Source organism: Aphelocoma coerulescens, chromosome 10 (genome assembly GCF_041296385.1).
Source record: "Aphelocoma coerulescens isolate FSJ_1873_10779 chromosome 10, UR_Acoe_1.0, whole genome shotgun sequence".
Lineage (NCBI taxonomy): Eukaryota > Metazoa > Chordata > Aves > Passeriformes > Corvidae > Aphelocoma > Aphelocoma coerulescens.
In genome coordinates this window covers 13,199,761-13,223,707 of record NC_091024.1, presented here as the reverse complement: position 1 = coordinate 13,223,707, position 23,947 = coordinate 13,199,761, and the positions used below count along the sequence as shown (strand labels likewise).

The following is a 23,947-nucleotide window of genomic DNA, read 5'->3' as shown; positions in this document are numbered from 1 at the left end:
CCTGGGTAGAATCACAGAATCACTGAAGCTGAGAAAGACCCTTGGGACCATTGAGCCCAACCATACACCTAATACTGCCAAGTCCACCACTAAACCATGTCCCTAAGCACTGTGCCTGCAAGTGGTGCATGATGGTACTCTCTGCAGTGAAAAGGAGTTCATGCTTATCTGATAGGCATTTATAAAACACATATATCCACATTATTTGGGCACTGACAACAGTAAAACAAGGGAGGACACACTTTAATTTTAATAGTTCTATCCACATGCAAGTTAGTAGTTTAAGGTTTGGTCAATTATATGTACACATACATACAAACATTACACTGGCCTTTCACCTGCAGAGATAAAACCTAAATAATAGACAGGCTTACTGAATGCTTCCATCTCTTAACACTAACTTTTTCTAGCCAACACTAAACTGTAATGCAGGTATATATCAAGTGATTAGTACACAGTTGTATAGTGAAAGGCAGGAACAGGGGAAAAACCTCACAAATCAGGGTAATCTACACTTTTCCATACCTCTTGTTTCTGTTGCCTATCACTCAAAAACTGCTTGAAATACCAGTCACAATTTTCTCGTAGCAATCCTCGGAGTCCCAGGGCTGGTGTTGCCAAAGCTTCATACAGTGCTAATGCATCTCCTTGTTCCAAAGCCAGGTCAATCCTTGATATGGCTGCATGTGCTAGCAAGAGTAAAACAGAGTTTTGACGAAGTTCCATGGTTTACATAACCTACTGCTCAGAAAGAAATACTCTTAGACCTGATAGATAGCATGTTAGGTATGTAATCCAAAAGGAAGACTTCCAGAGTCAATTATGAAGCAGTACTTGAAAAACAGGCTAATGGTTGGAAATGGCATGCACTATTCAAGATGAAGAACTGAAGGGCCCAGCAACATGGACAATCCATTTCCAAAAGGAAGGGTAACAGAAATTAGAGAGAATTAAGCTTACAGCTATGTACTAATAATGACTAAAAACAAACCCAAAACCAACTAACAACAAAACCACACAACTGAAAAAACCCAAAACATCCCACCACTAAAACAATCCACAAAACCAGGGGAGCTGCTTTTAAATTTTGTCAGCATTACAGAAAAAGAGGAGCACAAGTTTCATTTTGAAGTACTCTTCCAAATAAGACTATTAATATAATATGATACCTACTGTTCACTTTGTTGATGTTTCCCTGAATCTCAGCTTGAGTCAGAAGTTCTTCATACACATCTCTCTCACTATCTGAAGTTTCTGAGGCAATCTGAAGACAAAAACTAATCAGGGTTTCTACTGATTCCTTGTCCCTTACAGACCTTCTAACTGAAAAGGTCAGGATGGGTAACTATTTACCCATACAGAGCTGCGACAGGCCACAGATACACTACCTCTACACATGCAAAAAGAAGCCCTAGACATAAATACCTTTAAAGTAACTATAGTCAAACTCTGATATAGACAGCTTAGAAATATCTTATTTCAATACTGAACACACAGTAGAGCTCCAGAACATAGCAGTACACAGAGCTAGGCATGCATTATACAGTGCTCTAAAGCAACATGGACCAATTCCAGCAACAGTCAGTTTTGCTCATCATTTCATTGTTAGAAAAACATATCTATAGTGTATGAAAATAGAAGAATGTGCTCCCAACATAAAAATGCTGACAGGAATTCTGTATCTATGCAGCCCGTATTTCAGACAGCTAAACAGACTAACACAGCTAACTCTTGCCTGTTTTTTACAGTAAGATAGGTTACTGGGGAACATAATAGAATGCCACAAGGAGTAAATCCACCTAAGACTATACATACAGGACTTAAACACACATTCAGTGAATTCCCCACAGTTTACACTGCAATACGAAATAGCAATGCATGCAAATAGTTTGGAAGAAGAACTGAGCTACCCTATTTTTAGCGTTCTCCATCTTGTCTTGCTTTGCTCTGTAGAGTGTGGCTTGGTAAGTGGATTCCAGTCGATCATCAAGATTTATTAGCATGGCATTAGGGTTCTTCATTGCTGTAAGAGTGTCAGCTGGAACCTGACGGTCAATTGCTTCATTAATGGCAATGACAGCAGCATGCACTGGAAAACAAGCCACAGTCTGCCAGTTAGTCCCAAACAAAACAGCACTGTTACAAATCAAGAAATCAAGAATCCCTTATTTGAAAAGAGCAGAAAAATTATCTGGAAATTAACTGGAAAGCAAAAGAATTATCAAAGTATCTCTCATTCCATCATGGCTTTGAGCTGTTGAAAAAAATAGCAGCCTACTTTCTAGTTACAATACTTTAAGTAGTCGAATCATCATGCTCCAGAAAAAAGAAAAATAAACATGGGAGAAGAATAAAAACATCTTCCCAGTCTTCCAAAAGGCCAATCAGAAAGACTGTACTCGACTTAAAACAGGCAGCATTAAAACCAACACTTAACTGATCTGCTGATTTGAATAATCAAACAAAATGCCATTTTTCCTTACATGCAGCTTCATCCACAGAAAGTTCATTTGCAAGAATTCCTCCAATCTTGCTGAAGGCAGGCATCTGAATACCATACTTCTCCAGTTCAAGCCTCATATTACTGATTTCCTCCTCTGAAACATACATTAAAACAGTGTTCCATGGGTTCAAATGCATTAGCACTGCTATACTAACTGCTGCTAAAAAAAAAATTAGGATAGATACAAGAGATGACAATTATCATTTAAATAATACTTTAAATATAACTCAGTAAATAAAACACAAGAAATGAAAATGCTAAGACATTTTGCACACTTTCCTAAAACCTACATTTCTCCCAGAAACTCGTATGGGAGTATTCCGTAGTTTTTCTTACTAGAAAACAACACAAGAACTCTCATGAGGAGCTGGAAACAGACTTCACTCTGAGGTACCTCAACCGTGGTTGCCAGGAAAATGCCAGGTCAGGAAAATGTACAGGCAGTACAGTTTAAGATTTTCTTTTTCCCCACAGTCAGACTACAATGAGAGAAGCAAATGGAGTGCCTCAAGACAAGTGGTTGCTAAATATCATACAACTCTAAATGACAGTTAATAGTTTAGCATTTTATAGGTATAATCAACAGCCAATTTGCAGGGAAATAAAATTTATACACCTTTTAACTCAGATGTGTGCCCTCAGGCAAGAACCTCACTAACACAAAACACAGAATTTGACACTTCAGCAAAATTAAGGAAGTGAAACTTTGAGGAGGCATGTGGACACACGACTTTGTGCTAGCATCTCCTGCAGCAGATCAGCTGGCAAACACTTCTTCAGCTGATGGCACCTCTGAACTGTCACAGGAGGTCAGAACCACGTACCAAGTTCCAAATTGAAAACTCTCCCAAGGAGATGGATGCAAGGCTTAAGCATCTTACAACAGTGACAAAAGAGTTAAGACATTGTTATTTGTGAAAGTAAATGATTAGTGAACTGATGACTGTCTGTTTCAGAAGCTGGCAAATGAAACCTCTTCTTAAATTACTAAAACTCCTCACAGCCATTAATTTATAATTTTATTTGCATATAGGATATCGACAGTAACAATCCTTTAATTGACCTAAACAAGGGTTCAACAACTGATCTAGTAGAGCATGAGATAAAGGCAGCATACATGAGTGTTGGGGTTTTTTTACCTGTGAAGTCTACCTTGCCATATAAATCCTGAATCTGGGGGGCAAGACCCAGTTTAAAAAGGTACAGGCTAGAAAAGAAAACAAGCAAATAATTAGAACTAGTCATTTTTTGTTGTGGTTCTGACAAGGATACAATTTTAGGAGCTATAGATTCAAGGACAGGTAAGCCAATATAACAGCTGATAATCACCAAGAGAGTGAGCTGACTCCTCTCTTTCCCTCTCAACTGAATGTAACTGGCCCACCACTATGAAGCCTTCACAGAATTACAGAATAGTTGAGGCTAGAAGAGCACTTTCAAGTTTGTCTTGTTCAAGCTCCCTTTTCAAACCAGGTCACAAAGGATCAAGTTCCCCAGCTGTCCAGACAGCTCTTGAGGCTCACCAACAGTGCAGACCCCACATTTCAGAGCAACCTGTGCCACTCCTTGGTCACTATCACACCAAATGAAGAATTTCCTGATGTTAAGAGGGACCCTCCTGTGGTTCAGATTATGCCATTTGCCTCTTGTCACATCACGGAACATCACTGAAAAGAGCCTGGCTTCACATCTCCTTTGCATCCTCCCTTCAGAGAGTTGCACACATTGTTTACATTCCCAGAGCACTATATGTTATCTAGGCTGAATAGTCCCAACTGCCTCGGCCCATCCTGACAGGAGAGATCCTCTAGTCCATTAATCATCTTATTGACCCTTCCTTCAACTCTCTCCAGCATGTTTGTGTCTCTCTTATGCTGGAGACCCCAGAACTGGACATAGGACTGCAGGTGTGGCATCACCAACTGTGAAGTATTCACTAGGCTGATTTGGCTTACTAAAATGGGGTTAATGTATTCACCTGCAGCCTGATGAGAAACAGAACTGCTACAAAGGATGGATGAACCCATACAGCTGAGTACAGGTGGGACTGGGAAAAGAAAAGCAACTCCTCTACATTTTGCCCATTGTGCTAGCTCAACAGAGATCACAGAATCACAGAAAGGCTTGGGTTGGAAGGGACCTTAAAGATCACATAGTTCCAATTCACCCGCTGCCACAGGCAGGGACACCTTCCACTATACCAAGCTGCTCCAAGCCCTGTCCAACCTGGCCTTGAACACCTCTAGGGATGGGACAGCCAAAGCTTCTCTGAGCAATCTGTGCCAGAGCCTTACTATTCTCTTGGTTAAAGAATGTCCCTCAGACAGCAGAGAGGGTGGGAATTGAAATGAAAAGGTAGTAATCGCAATATACTCAACTGGTTCTTTTTCCTTCAGAATATGATTTGGCCACTGCCCAAGGCAAAATATTGGCTTCACAGATCTTTGCTCTGACCTGATGAGTTTGTTGTGCTAGAATATTGGCCCTCATCTAGCCTTCAGTTCAGCTCTCTCTCCTGATGTCTTTCAGCTTCGCAGAAAGATTTCAGAAGCAATCAGATTTCTGCCCAGTATTCCTTACCTGAGTGCATGAATACAATAGATACAGCGTGGCATGTTCTTGCGATCATAGATATCTGTTGTTTCTGGGTAGAATATCTAAAGATAAAACAAAGCAGCAGTCTGAATTATACTCACTCTATACAGCTAAATCACATCAGCCCAATTCTTCCACACTGCACCAGAGAAACAGCTCAGAAAACTCTTCAAGATTCTCTGCCCTGGACCAATGTTTCTCCTGCTTGAAATGTCAATCCTTCCTTTTGTTTCTAATACCCAAACCAGAGCTCCCATTTTCCTACATACATGAATGGGTAGAACCTTTCTTTTGTGTGTGCACCAAGATACTGGGTCATGAGGTATTAGCGAGGACTTTGGTGAAAGCCAAAGGATGAAAAAAAGACTTACAGGAGAAGAGAGAAAAGAGAATTTTGTTTGGATTAAATGCAGTTGAGAAACAAGAGAAGAGACAGTTTCAAATGGAAACCCAAACCAGCACTGAGGTGCTCTGCATACTATATTTTCAGTTAGCTGGACCCAAGAGCTTTCAGACAGTCTCAAACACAAAGCTCTTTGAAGTTTAACAAGAGGTTGATACTGAAGTTTCAATTATTTCAGAAGTACTGACAAAGGATGTTGTTTTCCAGTTATTTGAAGGTTCCTCACTGTTGCCTATGAGCACAAAACAGGATTGCTCTTTCTGTAAAGTCAAGAGCAACTGAACAACCCTCAATTCCCCCAGGATCAGTTCCCTGGCTGTTCTGCATGGGAAAATACTTAAAGCACCAGTGTCTCTTGTACTGAACCCCAGCCCAGTTTCTTTAACATCTTCTCACACATTTACTTCCACCCAAACCCTACTTACATCTGAAAATCTTACCTCATACCTGGCACTTCACATCTCTCTGTCTAAATCATTCCTCATTTCTTTTCACCTAACCACCCTAACAGCACATTTCAGTATTTCTTAATCCCAAATGTGTTTCTGTAAGACCACCATAGATCCCAGCTTTTCCAAAACTGAAGTGTTCAATTTGCAAGCTCATATGCAAAGAAAACCTACATCAGATTAAACTACACAATGCCAGTTTTGGTAAGACTACGCATAACACGGCTACAAAAAACCCTGACTATCAGCCCAACACTACCACAGTTACATATATTTTCAGGCATGAAATTAGCCCAGAGAAGTTTATCAGGCCATTTCTCTGGTCAAGTCAATAATTTATATTTGATTAAGCTACACCAGGAACATTTCAAGTCGACGTGAAAATTTCATAGGAAAATCTGAAGAAACGGAGAACACAGTATTTTCTGTTTGCTGCTACTTTTAGCACTGATTTCTAAAAAAACTTCCACAATCGAACTGTAGCCCAGATACTGCTCAAAAGAATGCATGGCAAGAACTATGTAATGCAGATATTATGCAAGATAATTAATATTAGGGATATGGTACAAAAGGATAAATTATTTTTCTCTTGGTCATTCTCACACGTGTAGCAAAATGAAATCTTTCAGTAAGTTTTAGGAGAGAGTTTCTATAGGGACACAAATCTAGAAATCTAAGAATTAACTAGAGTAACTGTGCTCATTTTTTTATAACAGCAAATGCTTCCACAGAACACAAAGCTTTTCTGAGATTATTTATTTATTTGGATGCACAAGACAGAAGTTACCTTGGGGAGACCAATCTCAGACATGGCATTCAGCCACTGGATTACATTATCTGTGTGTCGGAAGTGGAGACCAGTTGCCTGAAACAAAAATCGGCAGAAACAAGAGGGAGGGCAGTAAGAAACAAAATACCACAGCTGTCAAGAACAGCAGGGAGGTTCATTAACACAGATAGTGAAAACAGCACTTCTGCAGGAAAGAAGTCAGAAGGCTTCTATATATGCTTATATTGACTGTTTATGACAAATTATTTCACCTAAGTGCAAGCCTAGATATAAAGCTAAGAGTCCACCCACCCTCTCATTTAACCCCTGTTCTAGAGTGAAGGCAGAGTTTCCCAGGTAAATATGAATTAACTTTCTGCTTATTTTCTCACAGTACCTCCATGTGTACATATTCCCATTTTAGATGTCTGTCTAAAGAAGTATCCATGGTCAACAGTACTCACCTTATACCTAGTCTGCTCCCTATCATAGATTTTCTTCACAGAAACCACTTTAGGGGAGAAAAAGTTTCCAAGTTTCGCCAGGTAGACTCCATTTCTCAATCCTTCTTCCAGCTCTGTTGTAGCAGGCAGCTCCTCATTCAAACAGGCCTCCATCCATCTGGAAGTGCAAGAACAACAAAACTGGTCACATCAGTGTATTTCCAATTTGTGAACACAGCCCCACGCCAAACAAGTCTCATGCTGCTGCTGCTGTCATACTCAAGCATAGTATTCACTTAGCACTAGCGGCTGAAAACAGATATAACACTACCACAGAGTCTGCATCATTAAAATGCTAGTTGGCAACACTTCTGACAAAATATTAAAAAGAAGTACAGAGTTCACCAGCCAGAGTTTCAAAAGTAATTAAGACACTGTCTCATATTCATGTTTCTCCTTCAGCCCATGATTTAGCTCGTACCGGTCTAGACATAGCGGCCATCCTGTCCTTTTAACTAAAGTCTTCCCCTTGTACAGGTTTATCTCACAAGCATTTCTTTACTCTCATTAAGTATTTGCTAGTTATTTCATGACTTTGTGCTGCTTATGCAAGCTCTTTTAAATGATCTCACAGAGAGACCCTACAATGTTCACAGAATCATAGAATGGTTTGGGGGTCAGAAAGGACCTCCAAAGCCTATCTCATTCCAACCCTCTGCCATGAGCAGGGACACCTTCCACTAGAGCAGGTTGCTCAGAACTCCATCCAAGCCTGGTCCCGAACACTTACAGGGATAAGACAAGCCACAGTTTCTCTGGGCAACCTGTTCCAGTGCCTCAACACCCACACAGTGAAGAATTTTTCCCTAAAATCTAATCTAAACCTACCCTCTTTCAGTTTGATGATGTTGTTCTCAAGTCTATCTTCCTATATATCTTCTCCCACCCTACTATACATTTCAAGAACAGGAGAAAAAACATGGAACAGGCATTCCTCTCCTCATAACTCACCTGCCCTTGTTGCCTTCCATCTCATTTAATGGTATCACGGACCTCATGACAAAAATAAAAACTACAGCAAAACTTTTTGAGAAATCACTGTTCTCAAAACAGAGGTACACCTCAATATTTCTTCTGTACAAGCTACTGGAGGCTGTAAACTGCAAGCTGAGCTACAATTTCTCCTAAAGATGACACTCTACCTGGCTGTTCTGGGCTCTAAAAAAGGGACCTGTTCAACCACAGGCCACTTTCTAACGCATCTTACTCAGATCATGCCTTACTTGCAGCTGAACTCTAAAGCTCTTACAGGACAGATGAGCCTTGGATGAATTAAGATCACAGAAAGGTGGCTTTCAAGACAATAGGGGCCCAGAATAGCATCAGTCCATACTGTAGAACAGAGCTGACGGTGTAGCATAAACAAGGCTCGTAACTTGGCTCACAGGGATGATAAGCCCACATTACTGGCACTGATCTGAAACACAAGCAAGTAGATGATCCTGCTTCAACCCAGTGCACTTTAAATCCCAAGTGAGACACCAGTGCACTGTGGACTGCAGCCTGAACCCAAGAAAAGGAAGGGGGGGGGGGGGAGACGGCGCGGCTTGCAGCCCAAAGCGGGACCTGGAAAAGCAATAAGGAGTAGTGTTTACCAGGAAGAAAATGTTTCTGGGAACACCTGGCCAACATCCGTACATAAGCTACAAAAAGAAACTCAGTTCTTCTTAAAACTACTGTTTTCCCAGATTTTGCTGCTTTCCTCTCAAAAACCTTAGTTGCTCTTGAATATTGAGCTCTAGAAAAATGCACACCCTAACTGAATACGTAATAAACATGACATAAGTTCAAAAAGATACCCTTGCATGCCATAGACCATTACAACCAAAGATTCCTGAAAGGACACAGAGCTATTCAGACACTGGAAGAGTCCAAATCACAGCAACAGTTTGCACAATACCTTCCCAACTACCTTACTGGGAAAACAAAAAAAAAAAACCCAAAACCACCCACTTCCTTCAGACTAGAAGACCTAAAATGGAAGTAGAAGGGAAATGTGACCAAACTATTTAATTAGTACCTTATGGAAGGACACAGAGGCAGTGAGCTGTCTATCTCCATAAAGAAAGATAAATGGCCCATAATTAGAACATAAGCCGTCTCAATGTACTCATACCTGTTTCAACAGGTCCTAAGTGGGTGTTAATGTAACTATAAAGCTAGAGCAATTTACATACAGTAGTGTTCCCCCTTGGTGTGGCATTGCTCAACCATTTGCTAAGCCAGAGGACAAAGCTATGTTTTCAGAAAACATCATCCAGTACCTTTTATATTTAAAAGCTCACATACTTGTATTAAAATTAACACCTGTCATCCTTAAAAGACTGAAGTAAATGTGGAATTTCCAGGTGAGCAAGATGAATGCATTTGTCAATGAGCAGGGAACCTGGCTTATGGGCAACAACCTCTACTCCTTTTAGACATTAGGCATTAGAACAATATGCCATCAATAAGCTTTTTGCAGGAACTTTCAATTCTTTTCTGCTACTTCGGTTGTTTCCACTATGCTCCCTCCCTCTCACCAGTACAGAAAAAAAATGTTTAACCCAGAATTATTTTTTCAATCAAGTTTCATCACATGACTGCATAGATAACATTGGACTTAAAATTTTATTGAAGCTAACTCTAATTAAAGTAGTAATGGCACCTTTCCAATCAGTTAGTCATACTGTTACAAAATCCCCCTCCTAAGAAAAGGTTCTTGAATACCTACATGCAGCTACTACCATCACCTGCAATTTAGAGCCAGGCCTTCCTGACAAGACATCGCAATAAAAATTTAGCATCAGGTACTGCTGGGCAGCCCCAGTCTCTCAAGTAATGTTGTCTTCAAGATTTCAAAGCAAACACTGCTCCATTACCAAGGACGGGAGAAAATTAACATCAGTCATCTCAACTATCAACTTTTTTATTCTCCCACAGTATGGAATTATTGAGGATTGTGACAAGTTACACAAACGTGTCCTATGTTTGAAAAGTGTCATAGGCATATTTCAACCAGAACTGGATGGAGTTTAGACACAGCAAAAGCTTAACACTGATCATATGGCATACCTGTTGCTCTTTCACTTGTGAAAATGTTGAGTCTGGCTAACCCTGAGACAATGGAAATAGTGAGGAAAAGAAATTAAAAGTCACTCTTTTCCTCTCAGACTGATTATAGACAAGCCTGAAGAAGCAGAACTAGCAATCTGCCTCTCCAGAAACTGTTGCAAGAATATCCAATTGAATAAACAAAAATATTAGAGCAGAAAATTTTAAAAATGGACAAAGCCTCTAAGAAAGGCTGCTCATTTCATGACAGGACTACCGGGAAGCATGTTCCAGCACAAAAAAAATGGCATACAAAATACAGAAGGCATCAATAGTTGGAAAAAAAGTGATTTTATCCACCAATAAGGAAAGCTCACTTTTTGGTCATCATTAAGTAGAAGTAATTTCCAGGCAAAACTAATTATTTGCACGGGCCAGAAATATAAATAACATTTTCTAGCCTTCAATTGTCCTACAGTTCCAATACAATGGCCTTTCCTTTTTTACACAGACCTAGCCAGTGACATTTTTCAACTCCGAGGCGACACAGTGGCCCAACACACCATCTGAGTCTGCACCTGGTGGTCACTTCCACTAAACCATGGAACCTTGATACAACCTGCTGAAGAATAACTGCTATAATTCGTATCAGGGTCTGGTACCAACACCATTGGCTGAAGCTCAGTTGTCCACAGGACCACATCACATTCTGCTTACTGCACACCTCACCAGTTTCATTAGCAGGAAAGCTGCAAATAGAACATCCATGTAAACTTCTGAGCCGCTAGTTTAAGAGCACTGGCCACAGAGTTCTTGATCATCAGACAGAATCATGCAAGTCTTCTCTTTGCAAGCATGTCAGTGCCACAGCACTCCTTCCTTGCTTCTAGCATTCCCCTACCAACTACATTGCAGAAGGCTGCTGTCTCCTTCTTCAAGAAGCATATGCTCTGTTTCCTCCTGAATGAGGTCTGGAGGGGCAGAGTTTAACACCCTTTCCAGGTGCATAGGACTGTTAGTCTCCAGTCTTTGTAACACTGTATGCCATACCAACGTCTTTTAATTAGAAAAACGAGCCTACCTAAACCTGTGCTTTACCAACAGACCTAGATTGTCTTAAACATCTCCTCACAGCCATGAAATAAGCAGGCTGTTTGCCCAAAATTACATTCTTCAAACACATCTTCAACATGTGATTTCCATATGCATGCTCACGCTGTGGTTACAAATTCCTGAAAGTAGGTCATTTTTGTACACTTTTAAAGTGCTTAGAGCATCAAGAAAATCAACACTGGATACCTTTGTGGTCTAACTCTGTCAAACATCACAGTGCTGACGCAAAAGTTCCTAAAGCTGTCCAGTCTGTGCTCAAAAAAAACAAACAACAAACAAACAAAAAACCAACCCAAAACATAATAGTTTTGCCCACAAGAAAATAAATGGAAAATTTGCTCTTGATCTGCCAAAGTCAATATGAAAATCTGCAGCAGTAAAGACGCAAAAATATTCACATGCTTCAGTTTTTGGTAGTTAATTGGCTGGTTTCACAATTCCAGGACAACTACACTTTGAACAAGAAGGACCTGCAAAGTGATCAGCCTCTCCCTGTGTTGAAAACTACGTTGATTTAGGTGGCAAGTAGCTTGTTTCACTGGATTTCTGACATACAGTAAATAATATAAACCTCCTTAAGTAATAGTTTGTGATAGCATCTTATTCATGTGGCTGCCGTAACAGGAGAATTTGGCAAGAATCTTGCAGATGGCAGAAAACATACAAGAGGGCAGAACTCTCTGCCAAACAAAGTTTCAGTGATCACAGTATAACCATCAGTCAGAAGCTGGAAATGAGACAGTGAACAGTGCTAGCCTGCCATTTAATTCCTACTACAAAAATGACCAATTATGTCACGCAATGACTTTCAGAATATCAAGTGTTCCACTCAGAACAACAAAACCTCAAGAAAGAAAAACTGTCTCCCTTTCCCTAACTCCCCAATGGATTTGCTCACCCTCAGGGTCCATATTTGAATAACACATCAATGGTTTTGGCCCATCTTGTCTAGCACCTGGCACTGACACAATTTCAAACATTATCATCTTTTGCCTGAGAACTCATCCTACAGAAACAAGGGTCACAAAAGAAGACTAAGGGACACCAGCACATTCCAGACAGCAGGTGTCCAATCTAAAGGAAGGTACCAACAATACTTATTTAGAATTCCACTCTTCAAAGATCATAATCACATGTCAGGGAAGAGTGGGAGGAAGCAAAGCACAGGAATGCTTTCACAGTAGTGTAACAGTCAACATCCTGGGAAACATGATCATCATCAAGAGATACAATGTTCAAGATCACTCGCTTTAAGTCTTCCAAAGCAGGTAAATCTGAAATCACACCTGTTAACACTCAGGACTTTGCTCATATCAGTATGACACATTGTCAGGTATCTTTACAACCACTAAAATTACACCAGTAACCACCATAAAACTATCAGGATTGTAATTTGAATTATTCTACTGAGCAAGATGTGTTTACTAAAACACATTTTGACTGCTCTTTGGTCTATAATCCTCTATTTCTCTACCAAAAGCTTCATTCTTAATTTCACTTTCAACTCAGATAGCTTTGAAAAATCTAACAAGCTGAAATAGAAATTTAAACCTTTGTCACTTGCCCCAGAAAAGAAAAAGCTCTTGCCTTCAACCTTGGTCTAAAGCCAGTATCTATTGAACCTATATGTGGTAGACAGTCAGGAAATGTAGTTACACTCATGTACCAACACCATAGCAAAATCTGCCAGACCTTGTCAAAGGGGGAAGTTGATTTGTATTTGGACATAAAAACTGAAACACCCACCCCAAGGTTTCACTCGACCTTATACTCAGAAGCATCAGAAAGTAACTGGTGCCCAAGAAGTCTGTCCAGCAATCAATCAAGCAGGAAAAGGACATTCAAGCTGTCCACCCAGGAGTGGGCCATTACACTTGTTGCCCTGACATGGTGGGTGACCAGTCATCAAGTTCTCCTCACGTCTCCTGGGCACTTTCTCAGTTGGCAACCACACACAGAATTTACATGTTACAGATAAGGATAAGCCTTTTCCTACCCTGTGATTGTGAACAGCAATGACTCTGTCTGGCACCACCTCCATGATTCACCAGCATTTGTTCACTGTGCTCTGCCTTCAAAGGGGGTCAGGTGAAACCGAATGCAAACTTGCTGGGATCTGGATGACTAGAAGCTAATCCAGGCATTTCTAAAGACAAGTCATTCCAACTGTTTCATGTGCTGCCTTCACACCTAGATGCTTCTTTCATGATCATTTAGCCCTTCTAGTGCAATTCCCCACAGGTGTACCAAGGAAAAGATGCATGGCCACTGCAGCAGGCCAGGACAGGAAAAAGTGGTGAGAGCAAAAGGGCAGCACCTTTTTTTACCCCCCAACAGTGTCTGCATAAGCCATCTGAAAGAATGCACAAAACTATGGCTTAAAGGCTTTTTCACTGCTCATGACTGCCAACACCACAGGTATGGCAATCTTTGGACTAACCATACTATTAATTTTATTGAAAGATGAGGATTCTCATACTCCAGCAGATCATTCATATGTAGAAGCAATCTCAAATATTTTTAGTGCAGGAACAAATGTAGACGTGGCAGGCATTCTCACAGATGGTTAAGAAGAGAAAACTTGGAAGACGACCTCAGCTCTTCATCCAGTTCACCTGAACAAGGGCATTAGACAGCCATGGAAAAAAACCCAACAAAAACTTCTCTTTAAAATAACTCATTCTACCAACTCTAAACAAATCAAGGAATCACCTCAGAAGATGAAAGATCTCTCAGAGAGGTAACAACAGCAAAGTAAAATAAATCTATCACATCAGATGTGCTCTCCTCTAGAAAATTAGGTGGATATTTAAATGCCTTTCAGTAAGGTTTGTACAGGAAGAGACACAGTCTCTCAGGTGGAGAGCTAGGAAAACAAGTACTGCTTACTGCTAAAAGGTCCCAGAACATTCTCATTATCCACACAGACATGTTCAATTCAAAGATACAAAAGAGCACAAAATTAGTGAGTAACATAGGCCAGATTTTTCCAGTGATTGATGTACTCTTCCTGGCAACATGCAGCTGAACCAAAGAGGATACTGATACTTTGGCATTTAAATCTGTTGCTCCACCACTCCCCACCTCCTTAGAAGTAAATATGAGGTTCCTCTTTGCTCCCTTGCAAACACTGCCAACAACCTGTAAAATTCCCTTAGCTGCTCTTGCTGATGAGGATACTACTGCATTTGCCATGTTTGCCAAAAAGATTTGTCATTTGTCCTGGAGAGCTCTCAGATGAGTACCAAGCCCACAGTCAAGGGAAACTTAATTATCAAACACACAGAAATCTTTTTCAAGTTAATTGCCTCAATCACTTAGCATTAGAAACTAAATAGGCCTAAATGCTTGGAAGCTACAACACCACTGAAGTTATTATACCTCAAGACCAACCTGATTTCTTGTAAATAAGGGTTATTAAGAAGCACTCCACAGTACGCAATAGCCAAGAACTGCTAGTGACATCTATTTGCTTTGGTTATTTTGGGTTGCTCTCTCCTTACATTACACACAGTACTCCTTCAGAAAGCACCATCCAAAAAGAAAAATCCTGGTCTCTGAACAAACAGTTGTTTCTTTCTTCCTGGCCTGCCTTTCATTACTATTTCCAGTGAGTCATAAAAAAAGTATCCAAAGTGAGGCAAAGATGGTGGTACTCCACCACTGTCCTTTCTGTACCTCTCTCCACCCACTTTTCAGAAAAATACAGTTCTGAATGTGCATTCCAAGACACTTCCAGTCCAGACAGCCACTCCCTGCCAACTGCATGAGATCATCAACGAAACAGTACAGGATCTGTACAGAAATATCTCAAGTCCAAACAGGAGCTGATAAAAGCCCAAATAAGAGCTAAGCAGAAGTTACCTCAACTTACAACTAGTGATAATAAAATATTATCTATGAATACTCCTGGATTACAATCTAACATGGGACTTGCATTGTATCTGAGAGAAGCAGAAAACAAAAAACCCACCACGAAACAACACACACGAAAAACCAATCCAAACAACCAACCCAAAACCAGTGCCTGACCCAATCTACAACTGGAAACACCGATGAAGAATATTACAGTAAAACACCCTGACTTCTAGATAAGGACAACAAAATTTAGGTCTCTCAGGCTGGTTCTATTTGAGATAAATATACCCTTACCCTTCTGTGAGCATGAGCTGCCAACAGAACAGAGTATACTCTTACAGTTTTATCTGCACTGCCACAGCTTTTCTATTAGACTACTGTGATTTGGAGACAGGGAAAAAAAAAAAGCAAAGCAATCCAAACACACACAAAAGAAAGAGAACACAAAAAAGAAAACTTTAAGTATTAAACAACACTTATTAGTAAAGCCATTTTTATTCAAGAATGAGGCATCTGGCCCACACGTAGTAGAGGAATCCCTCTATTCACAATCTTCATTTTAACTCCAAATTTCATTTCAGTCTTTCACAATCTTGAGCAACTTAGTTACACTCTGCCTCCCTTTCTCCAACTAGCAAGAATTAATTCCTGTTTCACAAGACTGTTGCACATTATTAACTGAAATAAAAAACTACTAAATAACAATAGAACAACAGTGACAGTGAAAAAAAAACCAACCAAACAACGTGCTGGAATACCATTAAATAAGTACAAATGATTCCTCTGATAATGTTTCTGATGTATGCTCATTAGTAGACAGGTCCTGCAAACAGTTATAAATTGCCATAAATTGAGTATGGAAATACTAAAAGCTACTGCACATGGGCTGTCACATCAGACAGTTCAGAAATTCAAACTTTTCTAAATTTTTTATTTCAGTACAAAGTTAGGTGCTAGCCAATTTTCATCTTACCTTCTTCTAATATTTAAAAAAAAAAACACTTTGCTTCTAGATTCCGTATTTGTTGCTCAGTTAAAGGGATAGCAAGCCTCTGACAGTGATGATGCAATGCAAATCAGCATGTTGTTAATCACATGATTTTAGGTGCCTTTATGTTGTAGAAAAAAAATTAATATAAACTACAGTGTTTGAATGCAATATTGTACTGTAATAATATAACATGATTATGGGTAAGAGGAAGGGAGTCACTTAGTGTTGTTCTTCAGCTGCCTCCCACCCGGCCTTGGCTACCATCAACTTTACAACATTCACCTTTTCAGCTTCTGAGTGTGACATGGGGTGCACCAGCTACCTTCCTCTGCTCTTAGGTCCTCCTCTTCTCCTTAGAGATGTAACTTCCAATCTGACATTCTCTCACCATGAAGAAAGATTATTAGCCCTCCCACAGCTCAGAGGGACTGTAATCAATAGCACAAGCAAAATACCACAGTATCTAATTCAGATGCTACACCTTAGTTACACTATTGGCAAAGATGTCAAATACAGAAAATCTCAGATCAAGGGCATTAATTTCAAACACACTGATTTCTTATTGTTTAATTGTTCCTGTTAAATAAACTCCTTACCAACAATGCACCCAAGAGCCTTCTTCTAGACTGCACCTAGTAGTAATAAATAAAACTCAAAGGGCAATTTACAAAATAACTTCTCAGTAAGGAAAAAAATTCCTGGAGCAGACAATGAACTCAAGCCTTTGCTTTCCCTGGTATATCTTAATTATTAAACTAAGAAGTCTGCTCCCCTCCTGGCCATTTAATCTTTAACTCTTATGTTAAGTGATACAGCCTTAGGAATCAGGAACTCCCACTCACATACACATGAATAGCCTGTAAGCCACTAAGCAAACATGGGTTATGGGATGGATAGGGTTGAGGCTCTCCAAGCAGACCTTCCACTTGAAAAATTAGTGCTCCAACTGCCAAGGTGGATACAAGGAAGGCTGTACACCACTGCTTGCATTTTGAGCAACACAGCTGTTGCTTCATTCTTTACAAAACTTACTGGCAACCACTGGGCATTGTTTGAAACATCTCAAGGCTCACCCCGAGACAAGAGTGAAAACTTCCTTTTTTTCTGAGAAGGTGTGGCAAAAATCAAATGCCCAGCTGCTCAACCTCATCAATAGCAAGACAACACTCAGAAGAAGAGACAACATCACTAAGAACTTCAGAGTCAAAGCTGATTTATTTCAAGAATAAGTCCCCATGATTAAGCAAGAGCTTAATAAAAATACTAAAGCTGTAACTGTGGAACGTATTTTTGCCTGAGGTTTTTTTATGCAAATCTAGGTATGGAATTCAAGAGAGAATCAGCACCTCCTCAAGCATTTACTCCAAGGCCGATAACAGGAAGAGTCCACAAGTGAAGGATCTGGGGCTCCATCAAGCTTGGACAGTTACTACAGTGCAGCTCATCTCTCCCTGTTTGCCCAGCATTTGCTGCTAAAGACTTTGGATTCAAAGGGAAAGAGTTATTTTGAAACACAGTCAGATCTTACTGACTAATTCAAACTTCATTCAAGTCCGTATGGAAGGAAATTTTTCTACTAGTAACTAAGCGGTCTTTGTGAACTTATAATAGTGATCATCCTTATAAAGCACCTAAAGGACTACAGCATAAACTGAGTGCTCCCTGCCTCTTCAAAAATATACTATACATTCTTGATAAAATTAAAGTCCTGGAAATAAATCCTTTATATTCTGCCAGTGGTAAACTTGTACAAACTCAGTACTTTCTTCTCAGTAAAGTCACTAGAGCTGAACATGTCTGTCTCGCTAAGGAAGAATTACACAGATTTATACAAAATTCACCACCCAGCCAGGGAAAATTTTCTGGCTCTTAACCTATATCATCTTTTGAAGGACAAAGGGAGACTTAAGTATTCAGTGAGCCATGAAAAAACGTGCTCTCGGCTATGTTGAACATGTGTTCATGTATGTCTCATTCCTATGCTTCAAGTACAGCATATAGGATTTAATCTTTGCCAAATATTTTTATAAATGGCAAAAATAAGACTTCATGTATTAATTTTTAATGCCAGTCCTTTTTCCTTCAACAGCAGATATACAGCATCTACCGTGTTCTGATCATACTTTCAATTAATTGTCTGAATGAAGATATATGGTATGTTTATATGCTTATTAAACATGGAAATAACACAAAAGCTACACACATGCTGAAGACAAGAATAAGATAAAAGTTATTTCAATATTTCAAACAAAAATCAGGAAAATCTAATTCAGCAGGATCAAGTGAAAGGTAACACACTTGGGAAAACACAACAGACCACGTAAACACAAGATGAGAAACAAATTTCAGCAGCACAACTTCGAAGTGACAACTCAGCAAAACTCCACTGTATCATAACATCAGGAAAAAGCAGATACCATGCAATAATGTACGGTACTATCAAATTCATTGGGGTATAGAAAATAATCCTTGCGCTCTTTACAAGTAGGCACACTAACACCCTGTTGGAAAAGTTCTCTCTGTTCTGGCAGAGGACTTCCAGAAAGACACTGAGTGCCTGGAGAGATGTCAGAGCAACCCAGGGAAGAGTAGTACAGATCTATTAAATAGATGGATGCAGGGAGAAATACGCAATAATTGAGTTCTCAGTCTAAGAGAGGATAAGTGCAAGGGATATACACTGCTACAATTTAAATTTGTAAAAGGTTTCAGTTAAGAGGAAGGGAATAACTGTTTTTCACATGCACTGCTAAGCCAGGAGGCAATACTGCACCAGACATATACAAATCAGACAACAGGGAGAACCCATCCAGTGCTAGGAATACCGGAGCAATACAGCTACAGAGTCCTTGCCACAAAGTCTCTGAGAACGTTAAACACGGACATCAGAGGTCGGATGGTTTTTCTGGGGAGGAAGGGAATTCCTTTGGTTTTTTGGTTGGTTGCTTTTTCTAGTGAAACTATATAGCCACTAAGAAACTGAGACAAGACATAAGATGTATCCAAATTATTCCCCATACCACATGTCACATCATCTTTTAAAGTACCAGCAGTTTCAAAATCACTTATTCTCACCTCTTTGCTTCCTCCAGATGACAAAGGTATTCATAGGCTACATTCTGGCGTCGCCTTTCATCCATTTCCTCTGCTGTTAATCTCTCATTATCCAAGACAGCTGAAAATAAACAAAACATGGTCCTCAGATGGTTGAAGATTGAATATAACCAAACAGGGACATCAAAAATCAGATCCAACCTCTCCCAAAGAAACTCACCACAGGCTTTTTTTATTCAGAAAATTAAGGATCTGATGACTTGTTCTTTACTAACAACAGAAGATGCCCTGTTTCCTCATCCTTGTCACATAAATTTGCCAGCTTCCTTCTTCCTGACTTCTCAATTTGACTGCATCCCTCTAACAATTTTTTAGAAACAATGCTTTATTGGTTTTTTTTTCCGTCTAGCTTTGCCTTTGTCTCCCACAAAAGCACATCAGTGACCACTTGTCCCCTCATTTATCCTCTGATTCTGATAGCAAAAGATTAAGGAACAACACAAATGCATATTCACGTGATATAATCCCTTCTGTATCTTTATAGATCACCTCTAAAACAAGGCGGAAACACTATTCACACTCCTTATCTGGAAGGGAATCATTCAGATTCACAGCCTGCATGTCATCTTCAGATCAAGCTAAAGACCTACATAGGGGTAATATGCCTAAATCTTCCAGATTCTGTGTATTTAAAGTCTCAGTGAAAAAGTCTTCTCTTCCCATACTTTCAGCTAAATACATCTCATATCAAAAAAAAAACCAAAAAAAAAAAAGAAAAACCCAGAAGTTTTTTAGGTTTTGTGGATCAATTTGACAAATAGGAAATACCTCATACCATTATTAATCAAAGGTTAGCTTATACCTAAAATGCCTTCAACAACAATCTACTGTGTGCTTTTGAGACCCCAGCAGGAATACTGCAACCAAGTCTGACGCCCTCAGCACAAAACCTGTTAGAGCAGGTCCAGAGGAGGGCAACAAAATGCTCCGGGGGCTGGAACACCTCTCCCACAAAGGCAGGCTGAGACAGCTAGGGTTCAGCCTGGAGAAGGCTCCAGGGATACTTCATTGTGGCCTTTCAGTACCTAAAAAGGGGCTTATAAAAAGTAGATAGAGATACTGATGGGACAAGGGGGACAGTTTTAAACTAGAAGTGGAGAGATTTAGATCAGATGAGAAGGATAAATTCTTGAACCAAGAAGATAGTGAGGTATTGGCACGGGTTGCCCAGAGAAGCTGTGGCGTCCCCATCCCTGCAAGTGTTAGAGGCCAGGTCGGACCGACTGCCGCTTACAACATCTCCCCATTCACAGCAACACGTTTTCCTCCGTCGCTGATAATTTTAGACGCGGTATCGGAGCACAGGCGAGCCCGCGTGTCGGACGCCAAGACCCAAAGCCTCCCTCCCCACAGCAAGCCCCTGCCAAGGCGGCGAAGGGGTCCGACGGGAGCGGTGCTTGGCCCGGCACATCGGGTGTGGCCGCCAGAATCGGCGGGAAGGCGGAAGGCAGGGCCGCCCCCGCCCCGCCCGCGGCGGACATCTTGGGCGAGGCACGGGGCCCGCCCGCGGCAGACGACGGCGGCACAGCCGCGGGACGCCCCGTCGCTGCCCATCCACTGCCTTCTGCCAGCGCTCATCTCCAGCACTCAGGCGGGCCGTCGAGCTTCGACGAGCTCCCGTGCGGCACGGGGCCCACTCCGCGAGAGGCGCGGCTCCCCGGGGCCCGCGAGTAGACCCGGCAGGGCGCACCGCGCCCGCGGGGCAGTCCCGGAGCCCGGACCCCGCGGCTCCCCCCATGCCTGCGGCAGCCCAGCCTCCCCTCCCAGTGCTGGACCCCGGCAGGCACGGACAGCTCGGGCTGGGCGTCGCTTGGCGGCCACGCGGATTTCCGGACCTCGGGCACTCCGGTACTCACAGCCATAGTGGGGCCGGGACACGGCCAGCCCGTCCACGTCCTCCGCCGCCATGGCGCTGCGCTGGGCCGGGGCTGGCGGGAGCTGGGCGCGGCTGTTCCTCTTCCTGCCGCCCCGGGTGTGGCGGGGGCGGAGCCGCTCCTCTCTCCCTTTCCCCACCCTGGCCGCCCCCGCCACCTTCAGCCGCCGCGGAAGAGCAATGACGAGTTGCGCAGTCCCCCTCCGGCCGGACTCAGCCCCAGCCTAGCTCGGCCCGTCCCCGGCTTGGCCGCCCTGTCTCTCCCCAGGGTCCTCTCGCAGGGCCAGCGCCCTGGCCTGAACCTTCCTGTTAGCCTCATTCGTAACACCCAGCTAAGCTCTGACCTAAACTCTGCCAGCATACTATGCGGGACACAGCCCAGGTCAACCTACTCTTGACCCACAATCTTACCTTCTCAGCCCTCCCAGCCCCACTGTGTGCAGTGCAGCCTCATCAGCTCAGCCTCCACAGCCCGGCTGCCTCCCACGTAGTGCTGGGCCAGGCTTGCCTAGGCCCTCTTGTCCTGCCAGGTTCCCCAGCTGCTTTGCCCTTCACAGTAGCAACACCTGGCCTTACTGGATGCAGCTGTGCCGTTCCACCTAAACAGCTCTGCTGACCCAACTGTGGTAACTCACCTGAAATGTCAGCCATAAGTTGAAGCACGGTGCCCCAAAACGATAACAACATCCATCAGCACTGCCACGGGAGAATGATGCCCTTAAAGTTTCCTTCCCTTCAGTACACATTACTGTTGCTTTGCCTATTTCTTGTTCAAGGGTCAGAGCACTGACGATGACAGCCACCATGCGTCCATTTTAATTAGTCCCATGAATTTCACTGCCAGGGCATAAACTTACTACCTAAGCTCAAATTAAGTAATTTGGAAGACCAATCGCCTCTGTTAGGAAAAGCATCACCAGCAGGTAAGGGAGTCAATCATTCCCATCTTCCCAGTACTGGATTCAGTTTCAGCTTCCCCAGTACAAGGAAGACATGGACATAATGGAACAAGTACATTAAGGGCTTGGAGCATCTGACATAAGGAGAGCATGAGAGAACATGACAAGAAGCAGTGGGCAATGGACTGCAAAACATAGAAGTCCCACTTCAACAAAATAAATATTTGTATTCTAAAGGTGATCAATCACTAGAACAAGTTACCTGGAGAAGTTGTGGACTCTCTGCCCTTGGAGATACTTCAAACTTAACTAGGCATAGTCCTGGACAAACCCGCTCGAGTTCACTCGGCATTGAGGAAACAAGGTTGGACTAGAGACTTCCAGAGGTCACTTCCAAACTCAATGATTCCATGAGCCCATCAAAAGGTATATTTACTTACTCTATATACATAGGCAACATGCAATAGGACAAGAAGACATCGTCTGAAGATGTGCCAGGACAGGTTTAGGTTGTACATTAGGAAGAATTTCTTCACAGGAAGGGTGATTAGATATTGGAATGGGCTGCCCAGGAACATGGTGGAGACATCATCCCTGGAAGCATTTAAGGAAAGACTGGATGTGGCACTTAGTGCTTTGGTCTAGTTGACAAGGTGGTGTTTGGTCATTGGTTGGACTCAACAATCTTAGAGAACCTAATTAATTATGTGATTGTTACAGAGTCTATATGAAAGGGAGACATAATTCAATGGTTACAGAAATAACTACATCGGGGAATACCAGACATAAATTACAAAACAAAAGGTTTTATAATGCATTATTCTTATTAATTATTAACATTTGCATTACTTAACATGTGGCCACTTGGAAGTTATGTAATGAGAAGACATTTAAAATAATGTTTGTATGTAGACTGTGGAGTGCAGAACTCATTTTGTTCCCCTAAAAATCTCGTGACATTTTTTGCACAGTGCCACAATCCTCCCTCAAAAAAATCTCATTCTGGTAAGAACAATACAACACAGTTATTGCATATCATCAAAGAACCTAGCTGAACCTCTTCAAGGTTGTATTCAATGGTACCTATAACAGCTCCCCTGATTTAAGATTTCTGGTGTTTGTTATTGACTCTGCAAAATGTTTTTCTGTTAGGATTTGTGTATCTATGTCTCTAATTTATTGCCTTTCCTGTTTCTTGTCTTTTTTCCCCTTAATGTTGAATAAGCACTAGTCAGATAACCCTGCAAATAATACAGAGATACCTATTTTTCTCTAGTTTCAAAATTTGGGCAATCAATTCTGTAAAAAAAAAATCTTTAAGTTTTTTGCCTTAATGACTAATCACTAGGCTTCCTAGAGAAAATGAGCACCAATATCCTTTACATAAACTACTGTTATCTGTTCTTTTGCAGGGGTTTCCAGACCAATTGTATACTGGGATATTTATGCCAAGGATCCATAAAAAATACCTAGCTAAACTCCTCAGCCTTTATTATGATGCTAGAAGTTTCGTCAACAGAAAGAGAATCGTTTTATTACACTCATACGTGATCAACAATAATGTTGGGCTTCCCAAGTTACACATAAAGCTGTATAGCTATGATGCCTTTTCCTGGTCTTAAAATCAAGAGTCATACACGATTAGAAGGGGAAAAGGGATTTTACCTTGGTATTTATTTTAAGGATCCTTAGGTGTACGTGTCCAGGTCATATGCATCAAGATGCACCCTGCCGAGTCCCTCTGTCTCTGTTCCGTTTCTGTCCCGTCCCCCCCCCAACATTGGGTATAACATTATAGGTTTTACTAATTAGCAGATCTATCAAAGATTCCCCAATGAGAGGCT

General features: G+C 41.4%; 1 protein-coding gene across 4 annotated transcripts in view; it reads right to left on the bottom strand.

The window, feature by feature from the left end:
* The window catches only part of IQGAP1 (IQ motif containing GTPase activating protein 1), a 56,355-nt gene that overhangs the window by 31,516 nt on the left and 892 nt on the right, over window positions 1–23,947 (bottom strand). The window contains exons 1-10 of one of the 4 annotated variants that reach the window (XM_069026372.1): window positions 21,616–21,697; window positions 19,293–19,392; window positions 7,184–7,340; window positions 6,738–6,815; window positions 5,084–5,160; window positions 3,643–3,710; window positions 2,484–2,597; window positions 1,911–2,089; window positions 1,174–1,264; window positions 526–689 (exon numbers count right to left, since the gene is read on the bottom strand). In XM_069026372.1, coding sequence (XP_068882473.1) covers window positions 526–689; window positions 1,174–1,264; window positions 1,911–2,089; window positions 2,484–2,597; window positions 3,643–3,710; window positions 5,084–5,160; window positions 6,738–6,815; window positions 7,184–7,340; window positions 19,293–19,357 — 993 coding nt within the window. In that variant the 5' untranslated portion in view covers window positions 19,358–19,392; window positions 21,616–21,697. Of the gene's footprint in view, window positions 1–525; window positions 690–1,173; window positions 1,265–1,910; window positions 2,090–2,483; window positions 2,598–3,642; window positions 3,711–5,083; window positions 5,161–6,737; window positions 6,816–7,183; window positions 7,341–19,292; window positions 19,393–21,187; window positions 21,300–21,615; window positions 21,698–23,947 lie in introns of those variants that run through there. The other 3 variants (XM_069026374.1, XM_069026370.1, XM_069026371.1) reach the window with 3 other exon arrangements.